Consider the following 18,869-nt stretch of genomic DNA (forward strand, 5'->3'; position numbering starts at 1 on the left):
AAAGCACGAGCCATCTCCTATCGGGATGTAAAAAAACAACAACTCATGTAAGACCAGCTGTACACACAAAGGCACAAGGTATATAGAGTAATCCACTGGCACATCTGCAGAAATTTTAATATCCCAGTTCCAGAAAACTCATGGAAACATGAACCAAAAGCAATCATTGAAAACAAGGACATAATGCTCATGTACCACCTGATAATCCCATCCAGCGTTAACATATAAAACAAATCACTGCGACCGGATATAGCACTCAGATACGAAAAAGGAAAAGAAGGCATTGCTAATTGAGGTTTCAGTACCCAGTGATTTTGGTCTAAATAATGCAGAAATCAAGAAAATGACCAAATATCAAGACTTCAAGAATGAAGTGAAAAGATCATCGAAGCTGAAGAGCACCGAAATTGTACCAGTGATAATTGGAGCAACGGGAATGTTAAAGAAGAACCTCACAAAGATCCTCCAAACAATCCCTGTGAACATTACCACAAAAGACCTACAGTTGGAGGCTGTCCACGGCTGAGTGATGATCCTTAAAAAAGTCACCACACACATACAGTAATGTACTAATAATGTGTGTGCGTGTGCGTGTGTGTGTGTGTGTTTTGAGATTGGTGCAGAGGTGGCGCACTTACTTGTGAGCTTGATCAGGGTTCGATTCCCGGCCAGACTATAAACTGTTGCATTGGCATTTCAGGAGCAGAGCATTGCATCACGGAGCGTGCCGTCCCTCGGATGTACGTTTAGCCGGGTGTCCAATCTGCTAGCATTAGTTGGCAGACGTTAAAGATCCCACAATGTCTTTTGTGGAGAGGAGGCAAGTTGCAAATCCGAGGGACGGCACCCGGAACAAATTGCAAATTCTTGCCCAAATGACCTTCTTTCGAATGTTCAGGCCTGGCCAGTGGGTGTGTGAGACTTGGGCCAAAATCTCTCTGGGTGGGAATAATTGGGGGCATTGTAGTAGAAGAAAGAGTAGTAGTGCATATGCATGCATAAACTGTATTTTACACAAAAACTATATTACTTTTCCTAATGCATTCTCCAACTTTTGACACTTCTCCCATTTAAATGGAAGCTTTCGTGCACCTTCAGCATATAATTACTTTGATCTGCAGTACATACCTAGTGCAGGACATCATTCATAAAGTCTCATCACAATCCTCTCGCCCCCAAGGTGCTCTTTAATATGGATACAGTAGAACCATACCATACAGTCAATCTTGTGCAAATTTCCACAGCCACTCCATTCATCTCACTTATCATCTTGTTTTCAACGCACATGTTAAATCAGGAAACACATGATTATGGGTAATGGTTAACAAAATTATAGCGACAAATCAACTCAAAAGTTAATCGGCAAATTTAGAGAGTTTATGCTTTCCCTGCCATCAAAATCATAGGTGAGAAATTAAATAACAGTGATCAGACTAAGTGACTGATCCCTACTTGCAACTTCCCAAGTCCGATATCTTCCCACTAACATTTCATTTCTTCCGATCCCTAAGCCAGTTCTTGATCCAGTTGCTACTCCACCAAATCTAAAAGCCCTAACCTTAAACAAACAGTTCTAACCTTTTAACCAATCTCTAACCTCATCACCGAACCCTGTCTTAAATGCCAAATGAGAATAAAAACTTACGTTTCCGATTATGTGCATCTACGAGAATATAGTGTGTGCGTTGATCTTAACATTAAATAATGATTTAGGAGTACAACAAACGAATTAATTAATAACAATATAATTTCATCAAACCTGCACATTTGCTTTCAAGAGTATTAGCACGTCAACATTGCTCTCCAGCGAGAGATAGTAGCTCTGTTCGTAGATATGCGATCCCCGTCGATCAAAATACTCATCTGGCAGATTTCACATTGCTGAACTGAATTTTCACAAATGAAATGCAACAAGACAGATCATTTAAGAATGCGGAGCATCACCTGGAATGTAAATTACCGTAAATGAGACTAACAATGTTATAAACAAGGGGTTATCGCAGTTCGTATCGTACTACCAGTTGTATTACATCATCATCAAATATTTAGTACAGAGATTCCCAACTATTGGGAAAATAAATAAACTAGAGTTCATGGAATACATTACCCCACGCAGTCTTGAGAAAAAGGACATCGGAAATGCCTTTCCAACTGGTGCGTTGCATTTTGCATTAGCCAAACAGTGCTAGGTGCCACCATATTTGTCTGAATGATAAATATCAATGATCTACCAGTTACTCTGCCCTCAGGGCATGAACAGCGGATATTCTTTTCCAAGTACTGCTAAAAGGAAGTGTTTTTAAGGTGCCCAAGAAAGCGATTTGTGTTCTAAAGTGTACAAGTATCTATCTATAATTCCAGTAATCTCTGTCTGTACGTTTGTTTGTCTGTGACCGCTGTTTCTCGACAACCACGGGTCCGATATACTTTTAACTTGCCAGGTATATTGCTGGGGACCCGAGGATGTGCCTTTTCAAGGTTTCATATTAATCGGACAATTACTTACCGAGCTATGTCCAAAAAACGATTCAACCAATCAGAGAGCAGCGAACGATCGCGTGTGCCGGCGTTGCGAATGGACCAAACCATTCCATGTAAATAGAGGGGGGGGTTCTGTGGTCGTTGCGAATGGACGAAACCATTTCATGTAAATAGAGGGGGGGGATTGTCACTGTACTCGCAAGCCGTTCGCCGTTCGCTTTGGCGTTGCGAATGGACCAAACCATTTCATGTAAATAGAGGGGGGGGATATAATTTTAGATAGATATATAGTACGGGCATATATATAGTACGGGCATGCCCTAGTACTTTAAACTTGCCAGGTATATTGCTGGGGACCCGAGGATGTGCCTTTTCAAGGTTTCATATTAATCGGACAAGTAGTTACCGAGCTATGGCGATTTCTTTACCAAACACTGCAAGCCGTTCGCTTTGGACCAAACCATTGCATGTAAATAGAGGGGGGGGGTTCTGTGGTCGTTGCGAATGGACCAAACCATTCATGTAAATAGAGGGGAGGGGGTTCTGTGGTCGTTACTGCCACGTGGTTTCAAAGTTTTTTTTTGTTGTTGTTGTTTGCACGCATGTTTTTTTGCACCCACGTACGGGCACGCCCTAGGATGTTTACACACACACACCCCTACACAAATTTTTTTTTTTTTTTTTTTTTGGCAAGGAACGGGCACCCACGTACGGGCACGTCCTAGTTTATATATAGTACGGGCATGCCCTAGTATAATAAAAATTGAAATAAAAAAAAGTTTTAAAGGCTGTAGAAAAGGAAAAAAGCTGGAATATCACAGATGTGGTAGTTATGACGTGAGGAGTTAGGTTGCTTGGTTTCTTGTATAATTGTTTTATGATATATTTTTGATCGGGAACCATGAGTGATTATTTAATTATATATATGTTGTTTAGTTTTAAGTCTCATTATTCCTTTCTTCTGCACACAATTAACGTGTAATAAATACATGGTGTAAATCTTGCGCCGATCAGTGAGGCTGATTCATGGCACAGGAAGTAAAAACTGAACCTTTATTTTGGATCGAAAATAAAATGAAAGTCTAACACAAGGACTGATGCCAGGACATATAAAATTATGCAATTAAAACTCAACGTTTTCAAATCATCACGGACCAACAAAGCGTAGCGTTCATGTACGACACCTTACATGCTCAACGCATTAAGAATGAGAAAATCACTCGCTGGTGTATCGAACTCGCCGACTTCTGCTACACCATCAAATATCGCCCGGGGAAGGATAACCTGGTCGCCGACGCCTTATCGAGGCCGGCTACGTGCGTGGGTATCATAACTCTGGAGGGTCTGCGCGCTTTGCACGGCACTATGTGTCATCCTGGGGTGACACGTTTCGCTCATTTTGTGCGTAGTGGTAATCTGCCGTACTCGATTGAGGACATCCGCCGGATCTTCCGCGACTGCGCTATATGTGCGGAACTCAAACCGCGTTTTTACAACCCTCCCATGGGGACGCTGGTTAGGACTACTAGACCGTGGGAGAGATTGGCAATGGATTTCAAAGGGCCGCTGCCGGTGTCGAGTAACTCTCGTTATCTGCTCACTATCGTTGATGAGTACTCGCGATTCCCTTTTGCTTACACGTGCGTGGATATGACGGCTGCCACGGTCATACGGTGCCTGCAGAATTTGTTTTCTATGTTCGGGTATCCGGCCTACGTGCATACCGATCGGGGTGCGGTGTTCCTGTCCCAGGACGTGAGGGGTTACTTGCTCCAAAATAGTCGCTTCGAGTTACACCACACCGTACAGGCCCCAGGCGAATGGGCAGGTCGAACGCTTCAATGGGATTATATGGAGGGCCGTCATGCTAAGTCTCAGGACCCTCGGCCGTGGCCTCGATAAATGGGCTTAGTCGCTACCTGCGGCGCTGAACTCGATCAGGGCTCTACTATGTACGGCCACCAACCAGACTCCTCACGAGAGACTGTTCCACCACCCTAGAAGCTCGGGTAGTATCCGATCTTTACCCAGTTGGCTCGATGAGCCGGGGCCGGCCTATCTCAAACGTGCGGTTCGCACAAGCAAGTACGACCCCTTCGTGGATAAGGTGCAGGTACTCCAGGCTAATCCCGAGCATGCTCGTGTGATGACGGCAGATGGACGCGAGTCCACTGTCTCCGTACGCCATCTCGCCCCATGTGGGGTCATCGACCCTTATGGGGATATCGACGAACCGATCTACGAGTCTATGGACTCCCCCGAAGCTTCCTCTATGGAACATCTGCCGTCCCTTCCTTCGTCAAATACACCCCTGCATGAAGGCCCTGAGGTGCCCCCTCCGACACCTGCCTCCAGCGGCTACTCCGATGCAGGGGACTCTGGGCTTGGGGAGGCCGTACCCGGTAGTTTCCGGACCCGTGCTGGCAGAGTAATTCGCCACCCTGACCGCTACGGATGGACCGACTGACACGGAATGACGTCCCCAATCAATTAATGCTGACGCACGCTTGATTCCTGCCTAGCGGCAGTGTAGTTCTAACGGCGGGTAGAATGTAGTGAAAATGTATATCAAAGTTGAACCCAGGAGTGATGCCCACTTAAACCGCAGAGGGGCGTCTTTCAGACCTCGGACGTCCGCGACGCTGAGCCACTCCTGTGACATTTTACTATGACATGTAGTCCTGAACGGTACGTACTCGCACATGTATTCTAGGCTTGCTTGCATTGACTAATATAATCGATCCTCCCTATATGATGCCAAGATCCTGATATCTATTGCATGATTGTATTTTGCAGGATGATGCTAAAGATCTGATTGAGATTAAACCTACCTATGGGACAAAGTTGTGGACTTGGTTTATTTCACAACAATCTTTATAAGATAATACAGAATAAGGTATCTTCCTTCAAGCTTAAACTCCAAGAAGTTAAAACGGCAAATTCTTTCCAGGATCAAGAAGCGCTTTGGGAATGAAGCAAAACAAACAGCTAGTTTTCGATAAAATAACACGACACTCACGACAAAAGAGTGAGCTAACCTTTTAGAAAGGTTTACAGTATTTTCATTTGTAAGCACATTTGTAATTAAACTGTAATCATGTGCATTCATGTTTGGAATTTTTTTAAATTTCCCCTCACGAATCACGAACCGCCGAGAACCTATCCCCCCATTTCCCATTGAAACAACGCCCTGACATTCAGGGATTCGTCATTCGTTGCATTTTCCAGGAACGTATCTGCCGCGAATGTCAGGATCTTACTACACCTTAATTTTTTCACCATAAACCTCTCCATGAGGTCCTCATTAAACAAGCCACGTTTGGTAGCTGCACAAATAGGGCTGAAGTGAATACGCCCAGATATAGAGAGGCCCGCCCTCACCCCTAAAATTACTGCCATGCTATTTTACTCCCCATTATGTCTGCAAAATGTGGTTGTGATCACACAAGGTGTTACAAAGTTCCAAACATCCCCACCACCCCTCAATGACACTCCCCATGGGGCCCCCCATGATGTCTGTAAACTTTGGTGGCCATACAATGTTCCATTCAAAAATATACCACATTATAAGGGACCGGCAATCAGACAAACAAAAAATGCAGTGAGACAATAAGGACAGCTTTGTGTTAGTATCAAATTTTCCTGATGTGAGACTGGTTAGTAAACGTGCCACACGTGGCGCAAATATAACTGAATAATAATAATTTAAGTGTCATGAATAGAAAACAGTACTTGCTGATGAAAAGACTAAGATTTCACCTTGATCCTGGATGTTGCATTGAGCATGATGTATTTGACCTGGCCCTGGATGTTCTCTGTCCAGCTGCATAACCAAGTCACCTTGTTGTCGTGCCGTATCTCCTTCCACCTGTGACCCGTTGGTGGTTGAGGGATATTGGACCCTCTGCAAGACCCACAGAAAACAAATGGCTGAAAAACCTCCTATATTACCATCATCGACTACATCTACTGCAAGAACAACAACTTATTTAATGATCCCAAACGATGCCAGTCACCTTCTTGTTGGATCAATCTAAGAGGAAGACTTGCACGAGGCTGGCCAGGCCTGATGTTCGACTGAAGGCAAATTCGCCAAGAATTTGTAATTTATTCAAGGTGACAGTGATAACTCTCCTAATCTTTACCCTGCGCTCGCGAAGCAAAAAGCAGGGTTAAGCGACTGGTTGCATGCGTACATGTGGCGTACGTGCATACGTACGTACGTGTGTCTGCATTTTCTAAATTCATTTTCCCGGCAACCGTTGGTCCAATTGACATGAAATTTTAACCATAGCCTCCTCCTGTATAATTTTTATTGAAAAGTATGACGTCTTAGGTCACTGGCAATGTGACTCTGGCACGGGCGCCATCCTGGAAAATATTTGCACCTCTATATCTCCGAAACCGCTCCATGGGAAACTAGAACAATGTAACTGTGTCGCCAATATGCCTCCACATAGTCCCACAACAGGTAGATGCCATCATTTGGCATATGTGTGGGTAGTGGAATCACGTTTGTGAAGTCTCGTGATCGGATAAGGTTCGTTTTTCTATCCAAGATGGCTGCCAAACCACGTGACCTATGACATCATCATTTTCAAACTATATGCAACAGTGCTGTTAGATGATATTTGTAAAATTTAGCACCGATAGGGTGAGCGGTTTCAGAATGAATGAATTTTGATATAATTATTTAATATTGTTGCGGTTTTGGAATAAAGGTTAATTCCCCCTCTTAGTTAGTTGCATGACAACACGTAGCCTCGCTTAGTTCAGTTATTTCTTAGTGAATGTAAGCGTAGTCCTTTCCTGTGTTTAGTTTTGTGTTGAGTAGGCCAGTGAGCTTAGGTGTTCTTTTGGCGCTTTGCTTTGGTGCTTTGGTTTGGGCTGGAAATGCCACGTGGTAGGCCTTCAACAAGTCTGGCAAGGCCGAAGGGACGAGCCGCAGGGGAAGTGGCCGGTAAGCAACGAGCCGCCAATCAGGGCTCGAGGGGAGTGGCTTACCACTGTGGCAGGAGGCGGGGCTTGGAACATTCGGGTAAGATCGGGGAGGTGCCATATAAGGCCCGGCCCCGGGCCCATTAAGAAGAACGCACGAGAAGAGAGGGCTGTGAGAGTTCGTGGGCGGCAGAACGGGTGAGATCAAGAACGAGAGACGAGGAGTGAAAGTTGCCCAGCCCTGAACAAGTCGAAGTGCTTGAATTGACTGTTGTAATAGCCTTGTTGTACACGAACTTGACCCGTGCCCTGTACCCTGCGCTGTATTAATCGCATGCTCGAGAGGACGACCCGCACCGGGCCACAGACGTGTGATTTCCTCCTGCCTGCATTTCTCCTGCATATGTGCCGTGACCGCCAGAGGGCTACACCACGAGCGAGCTGTCCGGGAGCGACCGGCAGCAAGGCGCGTTTGGCGCGCGAACCGCGAACCTGCTCTTCTTCCATTTCCCCGTGTGAGTGATTGGGCCCGTGTCTGGGGAATAAGTTAACAATGTTAAGCTTCTGCTCTGTGTCCCCCTTTCCTTCATTCTGAATCATTGTACATTGTAAATAAATCGTGTTATTCCTTTGATTTGACCGTTCCTGTCCCTTCCATCCATTGGCTTCGCATGGTACGAATAAAACCGCTCGGATCGGGTTCCAATGAAAGTAACAGCACGAGTCACGTGATACGCATACCGCTCGGGCGTACTCGATTAAGCGTGGCTTGTGCGAGACTCGATCCCCGCTTTCGTGGCAGCGTGGGTTAAAGGTACGTGCGAATTTGTCCCGATACCCTTTTTCACGTTTGCCCGGAAGTGGCGATTCAGTCTCGTGGACCCGAAGACCCAGGGGGGAAAAAAGGGGTTAAATCCCCCCTTTGTAACGGGAACGGGCTTCGGGAGACCCACAACAATATTTTCCTTCAATCCAAAATGGCTGCCAAACCATGTGACCAATGATGTCATAAATTTTATATTTCAATACAAATGGGTCATAGATCATGTGCATGCAATTTCAGATTTTTAGGATAAGGAATTCAATTAAAACATTTTGGCTGGTATACCACTTCACCTATGATCTCATCATTATCATGCTTTTGTTCCCCATAGGGAGTACTTGGCAATGTGCCAAGCTTCAAATTTTTCCATTCAGCGGCTTCCGAGAAATAATTTTTTAATTATTTGCTTTTAATCCAAGATGGCTGCCATACCACATGACTTATGACATCACAATTATCATAAAAACATTCTGCGTGGGTGTCACTCCTACCCTGAAAGTTTCATCTCAATCGGACATATGGTTGCTGAGAAAACGAGGTTTAGCCCGGATGGAAGGACAACCCGAAAACATGATGCCTCCGGCGACTTTGTTGGTGGAGACATAAAAATTGAAACAAGGCTCATTGTCAAGTACTCCCCATGGGGATAAGATATGTTAATGATGATGTCATCTGTGCCATCATCATGACGTCATAATTTGACAAGTATAACGCTCGATCCGATCAGTATGATTTTTTTTCTCTGCAACTGTTGGTCCGATGGACACAAAATCTTCAGCATAGGAGCTCCTGTATAATTATCTATAGGTGATCCGTCGTAGGTGATCGTAGGCGTAGGTGATCCGTCTGTCCGCGGGTGTGGCTACACCCATTCTTGGAGAGGCTTCATGTAAACAAATATCCACCATTTTATTACCTCGAATGGCTTTGAGGCCTGTTTAGTTAGGCCCATGCTGTCTTTCTCTCTCACATAGGTTTATTTCAATTCTAATTCGATATATCATTTCATTTTTAACAGTCGCTAACATAGTGTTAGACTCGGTTGAAAAAAAACGGGAAGAGAATCCCATGAAAGTTTCCGTTTATAGAATGAAATGATTTCTCAAAGGCCTGTAAACTAAAGCCCATTCATTGAGTCACCCACACTTTTTTATCTCGAATTCACCATCTGATTTAATTTTTATCGATGTTTTTAGACTTGGTGTCAGAAATAATTGAGAACATTCACGCACACACGGGAAATTGCCGAGATATATTTATAAAAATCGCGCCACGATGATACACGAAAATACAGCGCCTAAAATAAGTCGGGGAAAATGTCGACATATATTAAAAATTCGCTTTTTCTTTTCCGTTAAGATATATTACTTTTACGTTTTATGACAGTCGGCACAAAAACGACATATATATCTTCGTTCTTTCTTACTAGGGCATGCCCGTACTATATCTATATCTATATCTAAAATTATATCCCCCCCCTCTATTTACATGAAATGGTTTGGTCCAAAGCGAACGGCTTGCGAGTACGGTGACAATCCCCCCCCTCTATTTACATGAAATGGTTTGGTCCATTCGCAAAGCCAAAGCGAACGGCAGTTACGAATCGCAGTTACGATGAATCGCAAAGTAGTTTTAATTAGTTTTAAAACATAGTTTAACGCCAACATAGTTTGCCAACGTGAAATAAATGAATACGCTCTCAAATGTGCCGTCCGAGGCAGAGTCTGTTCGGCACGTTCGGCACACGTGATAGCTCGCTGCTCTCTGATTGGTTGAATCGTTTTTTGGACATAGCTCGGTAACTACTTGTCCGATTAATATGAAACCTTGAAAAGGCACATCCTCGGGTCCCCAGCAATATACCTGGCAAGTTTCAAGTATATCGGACCGGTAGTTGTCGAGAAACAGCGGTCGCATACACACACACACACACACACAGACAGAGATTAGTGGAATTATAGATAGATTTCATTCAACATTATTATCCGGAAGTAAAATATGTTTCAGGAAATTACCGAGAGATATTTCTTCGTTTTTGTTATTATTAGTTATGTGCGCATACACTTTAAATAGGTTTATTTGAAATCTTTAATTTTCACAATGTAATTTACTTGCCATTTGTCATTTGATGATTACGAGACACTTCCTCTTGAGGATCGTGACAATTCATGCGTTGCGTGGAAACTTCCATTTCCAAAATGAATGCGACGGTCGATGAAGAACGCAGATTTGAACAGGATGTGGCAAGAAAACGAATGAGATGGGTGAACGAGTCCGTCGACGAACATCAATGCAGACTTGAACAGGATGTAGCAAGAACCGAACAGAGACCGCACGAGACGGGAGAACTGCACAGGATGCTGCTGCAACAACGATGAGGAGGGTTGGAGAGGCGCGAGGGGTTGGAGAGCGAGGTGCTAGGAGTTGGAGAGTGAGGAGCGAGGGGTTGGAGAGTGAGGAGCGAGGGGTTGGAGAGTGAGGAGCGAGGGGTTGGAGAGTGAGGAGCGAGAGGTTGGAGAGCGAGGAGCCAGGGGTTGGAGAGTGAGGAGCCAGGGGTTGGAGAGCGAGGAGCCAGGGGTTGAAGAGCGAGGAGCTAGGGGTTGGAGAGCGAGGAGCTAGGGGTTGGAGAGCGAGGCGCAAGGAGTTGGAGAGTGAGGGCCGATTGGAGCGGAGAGTGAGGACCGATTGGAGTGGAGAGGAGTGTGAGGAGGTATTGGAGAGGAGTGTGAGGAGGTATTGGAGAGGAGTGTGAGGAGGTATTGGAGAGGAGTGTGAGGAGGTATTGGAGAGGCGTGTGAGGAGGGATTGGAGAGGGGTGTGAGGAGGGATTGGAGAGGGGTGTGAGGAGGTGTTGGAGAGGAATGTGAGGAGGTGTTGGAGAGGAGTGTGAGGAGGTGTTGGAGAGGAGCGAGGGGTTGGAGAGTGAGGAGCGATTGGAGAGGCGAGTGAGGAGCGATTGGAGAGGCGAGTGAGGAGCGATTGGAGAGGAGAGTGAGGCGCGATTGGAGAGGCGAGTGAGGCGCGATTGGAGGGGAGTATGAGGGATTGGAGAGGAGTGTGAGGGATTGGAGAGGAGTGTGAATGATTGGAGAGGAGTGTGAGGGATTGGAGAGGAGTGTGAGGGATTGGAGAGGAGTGTGAGGGATTGGAGAGGAGTGTGAATGATTGGAGAGGAGTGTGAATGGTTGTAGAGGAGTGTGAGGGGTTGGAGAGGAGTGTGAGGGATTGGAGAGGAGTGTGAGGGCTTGGAGAGGAGCGAGGGGTTGGAGAGGAGCGAGGCGTTGGAGAGGAGCGAGGAGTTGGAGAGGAGCGAGGGGTTGGAGAGGAGCGAGGGGTTGGAGAGGAGCGAGGGGTTGGAGAGGAGCGAGGAGTTGGAGAGGAGCGAGGGGTTGGAGAGGGGCGAGGAGTTGGAGAGTGAGGAGCGATTGGAGAGGCGAGTGAGGAGCGATTGGAGAGGAGAGTGAGGAGCGATTGGAGAGGAAGAGTGAGGCGCGATTAGAGAGGAAAGTGAGGCGCGATTGGAGGGGTGTGTGAGGGATTTGAGAGGAGTGTGAGGGATTTGAGAGGAGTGTGAGGGATTTGAGAGGAGTGTGAGGGATTGGAGAGGAGTGTGAGGGATTGGAGAGGAGTGTGAGGGATTGGAGAGGAGTGTGAATGGTTGGAGAGGAGTGTGAGGGGTTGGAGAGGAGTGTGAGGGGTTGGAGAGGAGTGTGAGGAGTTGGAGAGGAGTGTGAGGAGTTGGAGAGGAGTGTGAGGGGTTGGAGAGGAGTGTGAGGGGTTGGCGAGGAGTGTGAGGGGTTGGCGAGGAGTGTGAGGGGTTGGCGAGGAGTGTGAGGGGTTGGCGAGGAGTGTGAGGGGTTGGCGAGGAGTGTGAGGGGTTGGCGAGGAGTGTGAGGGGTTGGCGAGGAGTGTGAGGGGTTGGCGAGGAGTGTGAGGGGTTGGCGAGGAGTGTGAGGGGTTGGCGAGGAGTGTGAGGGGTTGGCGAGGAGTGTGAGGTGTTGGCGAGGAGTGTGAGGGGTTGGCGAGGAGTGTGAGGGGTTTGCGAGCAGTGCGAGGGGTTGGCGAGGAGTGCGAGGGGTTGGCGAGGAGTGCGAGGAGTTGGCGAGGAGTGTGAGGAGTTGGCGAGGAGTGTGAGGGGTTGGAGAGGAGTGTGAGGGGTTGGGGAGGAGTGTGAGGGGTTGGGGAGGAGTGGGAGGGGTTGGAGAGGAGTGAGAGGGGTTGGAGAGGAGTGTGAGGAGGTATTGGAGAGGAGTGTGAGGAGGTATTGGAGAGGAGTGTGAGGAGGTATTGGAGAGGAGTGTGAGGAGGTATTGGAGAGGAGTGTGAGGAGGTATTGGAGAGGAGTGTGATGGGGTATTGGAGAGGAGTGTGAGGAGGTATTGGAGAGGAGTGTGAGGAGGTATTGGAGAGGAGTGTGAGGAGGTATTGGAGAGGAGTGTGAGGAGGTATTGGAGAGGAGTGTGAGGAGGTATTGGAGAGGAGTGAGGCGGTATTAGAGAGGAGTGTGAGGAGGTATTGGAGAGGAGTGTGAGGAGGAGTGGCATTGGAGAGGCGTGAGGGTGGAGAGGGATGAGGGGTCACATATTATGTGAAATAAATAAATTGTGTTCATTACACCATTTTAACCATTTTGTAAAATTTAATGTGCAGCATCTAAATCAAGATATCCAAATGTCACACACGTCCATACCCGTGGGATTCCCACTGGTGACCCCACTAGTTTAATTATAGTTAACGTCATCGGTCAAATGGTGCAGACTCCGTCTTGGAAAAACAATGCACCTCTATATCTCCGAAAAAGGTCCATCTCCAGGGAAAAAATTGAAACGTGGCTCCGGATGAAGTTGTAAAGAACTTTGGATGGGGAAAGTGGTGTTAACGATGATGTCATTGGTGCCTTAATTATGACGTTAAAGCGCGGCGTTACGCGCGCTGCTTGCGAGCAAGGAGGAAGCGGACAAGCGGTAACTTATAAGCGTCTTTATTTCAGGAGCTCACTAACACTGGCGCGCTCCGGGCTGCGCGCCCGGTGTATATCATGAGGCCACGCCTACCCCTCGGGCGTGGCCACCGCCCACTTGATGCGCGGAATGATGTCACCACGCCAGTGGGCTTTTGTGTCCGCCACACGCGCCCCCCCAGAATTCCCGCGCACCTGGAGGGCCAGTTTGCGGGGCAGACGAATGACCCGGCCGAAGCGCCCCCTGGTAATCGGCGGCGTCCGGGGTGCAGGGATGCCAGGTGGGATGCCCCTGGCTGCCCCTGGGATGGGTGCAGGACCGGGGGGCGGCGTGGCGGCGCGGTGCCGGGGGTCCGCCCGCAGGGGGGCGGCCCCGACATGGGGGTCGGGCCACTGGCGGTGGATGGTCCACGTCGAGGTGGGCCGGCTTGAGGCGGTCTACCGAAACGCGGTCAGGAGTACCGCCGATGTCCAGGGTGAAGTGCTTTGCCCCGGTCTCCAGCACGCGGAAAGGCCTGTCGTACGGGGGCCGCAGTGGTGTCCGGTGGGCATCGTGGCGGACGAAGACGTACTCCGCCGTGCGAAGCTCCGGGGCGACGTGCGTCGGTGGGTGCCCGTGGCATGCCGTTGGCACCGGGGCGAACCTCTGCGCGGTCTCTTGCAGAGCGGAGCGCTGCTGTGCCGTGGAGTGGTGCCGTGGAGTCGGGGAGGAACTCGCCCGGCACCCGCAGTGGTTGCCCGAAGACCAACTCCGCCGCGGATGCGCGCAGGTCCTCCTTGGGTGCCGTCCGGAGGCCCAGCAGGACCCAGGGGAGCCTGTCGACCCAGCCGCCGTCGCGGAGGGTGGCCCGGAGCGCGGCCTTCAATGAGCGGTGAAATCGCTCACACAGGCTGTTAGCCTGGGGGTGGTAGGCCATGGTTCGGTGCAGCCGGACCCCGAGCCCCCGCGCGACCGCCCCCCAGAGCTCCGAGGTGAACTGGGGGCCGCGGTCGGACGAGATGTCTGAGGGGGCGCCGAACCGGGCGACCCAGGTGGCGATGAAAGCCTGCGCGACATCGGCCGCCGTTGTCTACGCCAAGGGCACGGCCTCCGGCCACCGGGTGGTGCGGTCCACCATGGTGAGGACGTAGGTGAAACCCCGCGAGGGGGGCAGAGGTCCCACCAGGTCCACGTGGCCGTGGTCAAACCGGCATTCCGGCACCGTGAACGGGGCCAACGGGGCCTGGGTGTGCCGGTGCACCTTGGCGCGCTGGCACGCGAGGCACGTCCTGCTGGCCCAGCCACGGACGGCCTTCCGGAGGCCATGCCAGACGAACTTGTCGGCGATCAGCCTTTGGGAGGCCCTCGCGCCCGGGTGGGACAGGCCGTGGATGGCGTCAAACACCTGGCGCTGCCAGCCCGCGGGCACGATGGGGCGAGGACGCCCGAGGGAGACGTCGCACAAGAGGGCCGCGCCCGCGCCGTCGAACGCCACCTCGGTGACGCGGAGGCCCATGACGGCGGTCCGCAAGGCCTGGACGTCGGGGTCAGCGGCCTGGTCCGCTGTCATCCGGGCATAGTCGATGCCAAGGTGGACTGCGTGGGCGACGGCCCGGGAAAGGCAATCCGCCACCGGGTTGTCCTTCCCCGCGACGTGCTGGATGTCCGTCGTGTACTCGGACACGGCCGAGAGGTGACGCTGCTGCCGGGCCGACCACGGCTCGGTGACCTTGCCCATCGCGAAGATCAGCGGCTTGTGGTCGACGAAGGCAGTGAACGCACGGCCCTCGAGCAGATGGCGGAAGTGCCTGACCGCCAAGTGAAGCCCGAGCAACTCGCGGTCGAAGGTACTGTAACGGCGTTCGGGCGGGCGAAGCTGCCGGCTAAAGAACGCCAGCGGTTGCCAAGCTCCACGCACCCATTGCTCGTGCACCGCGCCCACCGCATAGTCCGAGGCATCGGTGGTGAGGGCGATCGGTGCATCGGGCGCCGGGTGCGCGAGCATGGTGGCGTTAGCCAAGGCGAGCTTCGCGCCCGTGAACGCCGTGTCCATCTACTCGGTCCAGGTAACGTCGCCTTTGCCCGGCTTACCTCGGAGAGCTTCGTGCAGGGGGCGCAGGAGCTGGGCGATACGGGGCAGGAACCGATGGTAAAAGTTCACCATGCCCAGGAACTCCTGCAGCCCTCTGATCGTGCGGGGGCGCGGAAACCCCTTCACCGCCTCCACCTTGGCCGGCAGGGGGACGGCTCCGTGCCTGGTGACACGGTGCCCCAGAAAATCGATTATGGTGGCACCGAACCGGCACTTTGCGGGGTTCACAATCAGGCCATGCTGGCCCAGGCGTTCGAAGAGCGTGCGGAGGTGGCGTAGGTGCTCTTCGCGGGACGCGCTGGCGACGAGGATATCGTCCAGGTAGACGTAGACAAAATCCAAGTCACACAGGACGCTGTCCATCAGTCGCTGGAACGCCTGAGCCGCATTCTTCAGACCGAAGGGCATGCGCAGGAACTCGAAGAGTCCGAATGGCGTGATGACCGCCGTCTTTGGGACGTCCTCCGGCCTGACGGGGACCTGATGGTAGCCGCGTATGAGGTCCACCTTCGAGAAGGACATGCCCGCCAAATGGGCGGAAAAGTCCTGAATGTGGGGGACGGAGTAGCGGTCGGGAGTCGTGGCGTCATTGAGACGGCAATAGTCCCCGCACGGTCGCCATCCCCCGCCGGGCTTCGGCACGATGTGCAGCGGCGACGCCCAAGCGCTCTCTGAGCGCCGAACGATGCCGAGTCGCTCCAGGGTAGCGAACCCCGCTTTTGCCACCGCCAGCTTCGTCGGCTCGAGGCGGCGTGCCCGGGCGTAGACCGGTGGCCCGACGGTGGGGATGTGATGGGCCACCCCGTGCTTGACGGCCCCCGCCGAGAAGGTGGGCCGCGTGAGGGCCGGGAAGCCGGCGAGGAGGCGGGTGAATGCGTCCGCTGCCGGAAGCGTACAGACCAACGTGGCCGGAACCGAACCGTTCGGCAAGCCGCTTGGCAAGCCGCTCGTTGAGCTGGGCAACGCACAAGCGAGCGAGCTGAACGTCTCGGCCTGGACAAGACGTCTGCGCTTGACGTCGACCAGGAGCCCATTAGCGCACAGGAAGTCCGTGCCAAGCAGTGCCATGGGCACGTCGGCGGTGACGAACGTCCATCGGAAAACCTGCCCTCCGAACCGCAGAGAGAGGCAGCGTTTTCCGTACGTACGGATGGGCGTCCCGTTCGCGGCAAGCAGCGCGGGGCCCCCACCCGCGGCGTGCTTGTCTGACGTGCCGGCGGGAACGACACTCACCTGCGCTCCCGTGTCGCACAGGTAACGGCGCCCGGAGAAGGTGTCCGTTATGAACAGCAGGCTGCTCGAACGGCCGGCGCTCATCGCCACTATTGAGCGCCGGCCCGGGCGTTTCCCGACGTGTTGAAGGAGCATGGCGGATGACACTGCCAAGCTTCGTGGCCGAACTTGGCGTGGACCCAGCACCAGGTGGTGGAGCTGGAGGAGCGCGGCTGGCTCCGCCAGGCCGGTGGAGTTGGCGGGTTTCCCCGCGGTGGCGGTTTTCGCCGCGGCGGTGGGCGGGGCGTGGCGGCGGTCACGAGGTGCGTATCAGCATGCTGCGTATGCTGTATAAGCTGATGCTGTGGATCAGCAGCATCAGCAGCAGCATCAGCAGCAGCATCAGCCACGAGGGCCGTGACGGCCACGCCGACTCTCGCCCGCGTGTCCGAAGCGGCGAAGTACTTGTCCGCCTCGGCCGCCAATGCTCGGGGTTCCGTTAGCCCGGTCCCGGCCAACGCGAGGCGAACCTGCGCTGGAAGTTGGCGACGGAAAAGCGCCCGGAATAGAGAACCGGGGGCTTCGTCGCCCAACAGTGACAGCATATGGTCCATTCGGACCGACGGGCGCGTGTCACCGAGCTCGGGGAGATCCAGGAGGTGGTCGGCCCGTGCGTCGTCCGTGAGGCCGAACGTGGCTAGGAGTAGCCGCTTGAGTGCCTCGTACTTGTGGCCGTCCGGTGGGTGGCGAAGGACGGACATAACTCGAGCGGCCGTGCCGGGCCCGAGGGAGGCGACGACGTGGCAATAGCGCGTGTCATCGCCGGTGAGGCGCCGAAGCTGAAATTGGGCTTCGGCCTGGACGAACCAGACTTCGGCCTGAGCCTCCCAAAATTCGGGAAGTTTGATGAAGTTGGCCATGGCAATGGCGTCGCGTGTGGAAGGATCGCTCCGGCAGATCCAACGTCGAGGGGGTCACTAGTAAAGCGCGGCGTTACGCGCGCTGCTTGCGAGCAAGGAGGAAGCGGACAAGCGGTAACTTATAAGCGTCTTTATTTCAGGAGCTCACTGTAACACTGGCGCGCTCCGGGCTGCGCGCCCGGTGTATATCATGAGGCCACGCCTACCCCTCGGGCGTGGCCACCGCCCACTTGATGCGCGGAATGATGTCACCACGCCAGTGGGCTTTTGTGTCTGCCACAACGTCATAATTCGACAGGGACAACGCTTAGTCTGACCAGTTTGAATTTCTTGAGTAGATCACTACGCAACAATTATATTAGAGAATATAAATTTATGACGCCGTCTCTCTCGTGGTCTGGCAGCCATATTGGATCACAGAGAAATAAACCCTTCAAGAACAGAAGAGTTGGTTCACACCAAGTTTACTGCACGGGGTAAGTATTCTATGAATACCATCTAGCTGTGAAAGAAACCACGGCATCCTTAACGTCCATCAACATCTATCTGAGAGATGGCACTTTGTGTTGCAATGCCTTATCTGCGAAATTCCAATCTAACAGTTTATAGTCGGCACGATCTCTATCTATACAACTTGCAAAGAGGGTCCCCACGCATTTATTATGATGAAAGAATTCCTGGTTTTTTGCAGGTTTTTCAAGGTACGTTTTTCATTTTTAAAGGTTACATTTTTCTACAGAAATTACAGTGAATAAGCTATTTTGTAGCTACTGTGGTTATGAGCATTCACACATTCACACAAAAATTCGGTCATGACACCTGAAAAGGCCATTAACTGGGCACGACGGGTGATCATAATGTACTGCACCTATTACAAAAACGAACAACCAAAGGATTAATGCATTACTTACTTGCTGCAGTTGATAATGACATCTTCTGGTCGCACTCGGCGCTTGAGCATGCCTTGCTTGGGGTGGTCTCCTCTGCCACGGAAAAGGCCTGGTGGTTCGATCTTGAAGTTACCGATCTTCTCACGATGCCCATCCATTAAACAGAAGCCATACGTCTTAACAATGCTCTCATTTTCTTGCCTGATTTTCTGTGACACACAAAGCATACCATCGAGACGAGATGAGATGAGATAAGATGTACCATACTCTTTGCAGAACACTGGGGGCTGCTGAAGTAGTATATTGGCAATGGTTATGCTGGGTGGTTTGCCATCTCTCTCCCAGCAGTAGTGAGGGAAGGAATTTGCAATTGGCCATGGTGCTGGTAATGGCTTGCCTACTCTTTGCAAAGGACACTATGGGATCTTTAATATCCTCATTAATAATGCCATCAGACAGGACGCCCAGTTTAACGTACATCCGAGTGACGGCACACACACTGATGAATCACCCGGATGATGTTTTAAAGATGGGTCGAGATTCAAATCCAGGCTAGCTAGCTAAGAAGTGAGT

General features: G+C 51.3%; 1 protein-coding gene across 3 annotated transcripts in view; it reads right to left on the reverse strand.

Annotated features, from left to right (window-relative positions):
• The window catches only part of LOC137421302 (DNA topoisomerase 1), a 111,313-nt gene that overhangs the window by 18,029 nt on the left and 74,415 nt on the right, over positions 1 to 18,869 (reverse strand). For all 3 annotated transcript variants that reach the window (XM_078771614.1, XM_078771616.1, XM_078771615.1), the window contains 2 exons: positions 18,318 to 18,505; positions 6,241 to 6,385 (listed from right to left, as the gene is read on the reverse strand). In XM_078771614.1, the coding sequence (XP_078627740.1) occupies positions 6,241 to 6,385; positions 18,318 to 18,505 (333 nt within the window). The remainder of the gene's footprint in view (positions 1 to 6,240; positions 6,386 to 18,317; positions 18,506 to 18,869) is intronic.

Source organism: Myxine glutinosa, chromosome 2 (assembly GCF_964187855.1).
Source record: "Myxine glutinosa chromosome 2, kmMyxGlut1.1, whole genome shotgun sequence".
Taxonomy (NCBI): Eukaryota; Metazoa; Chordata; class Myxini; order Myxiniformes; family Myxinidae; genus Myxine; species Myxine glutinosa.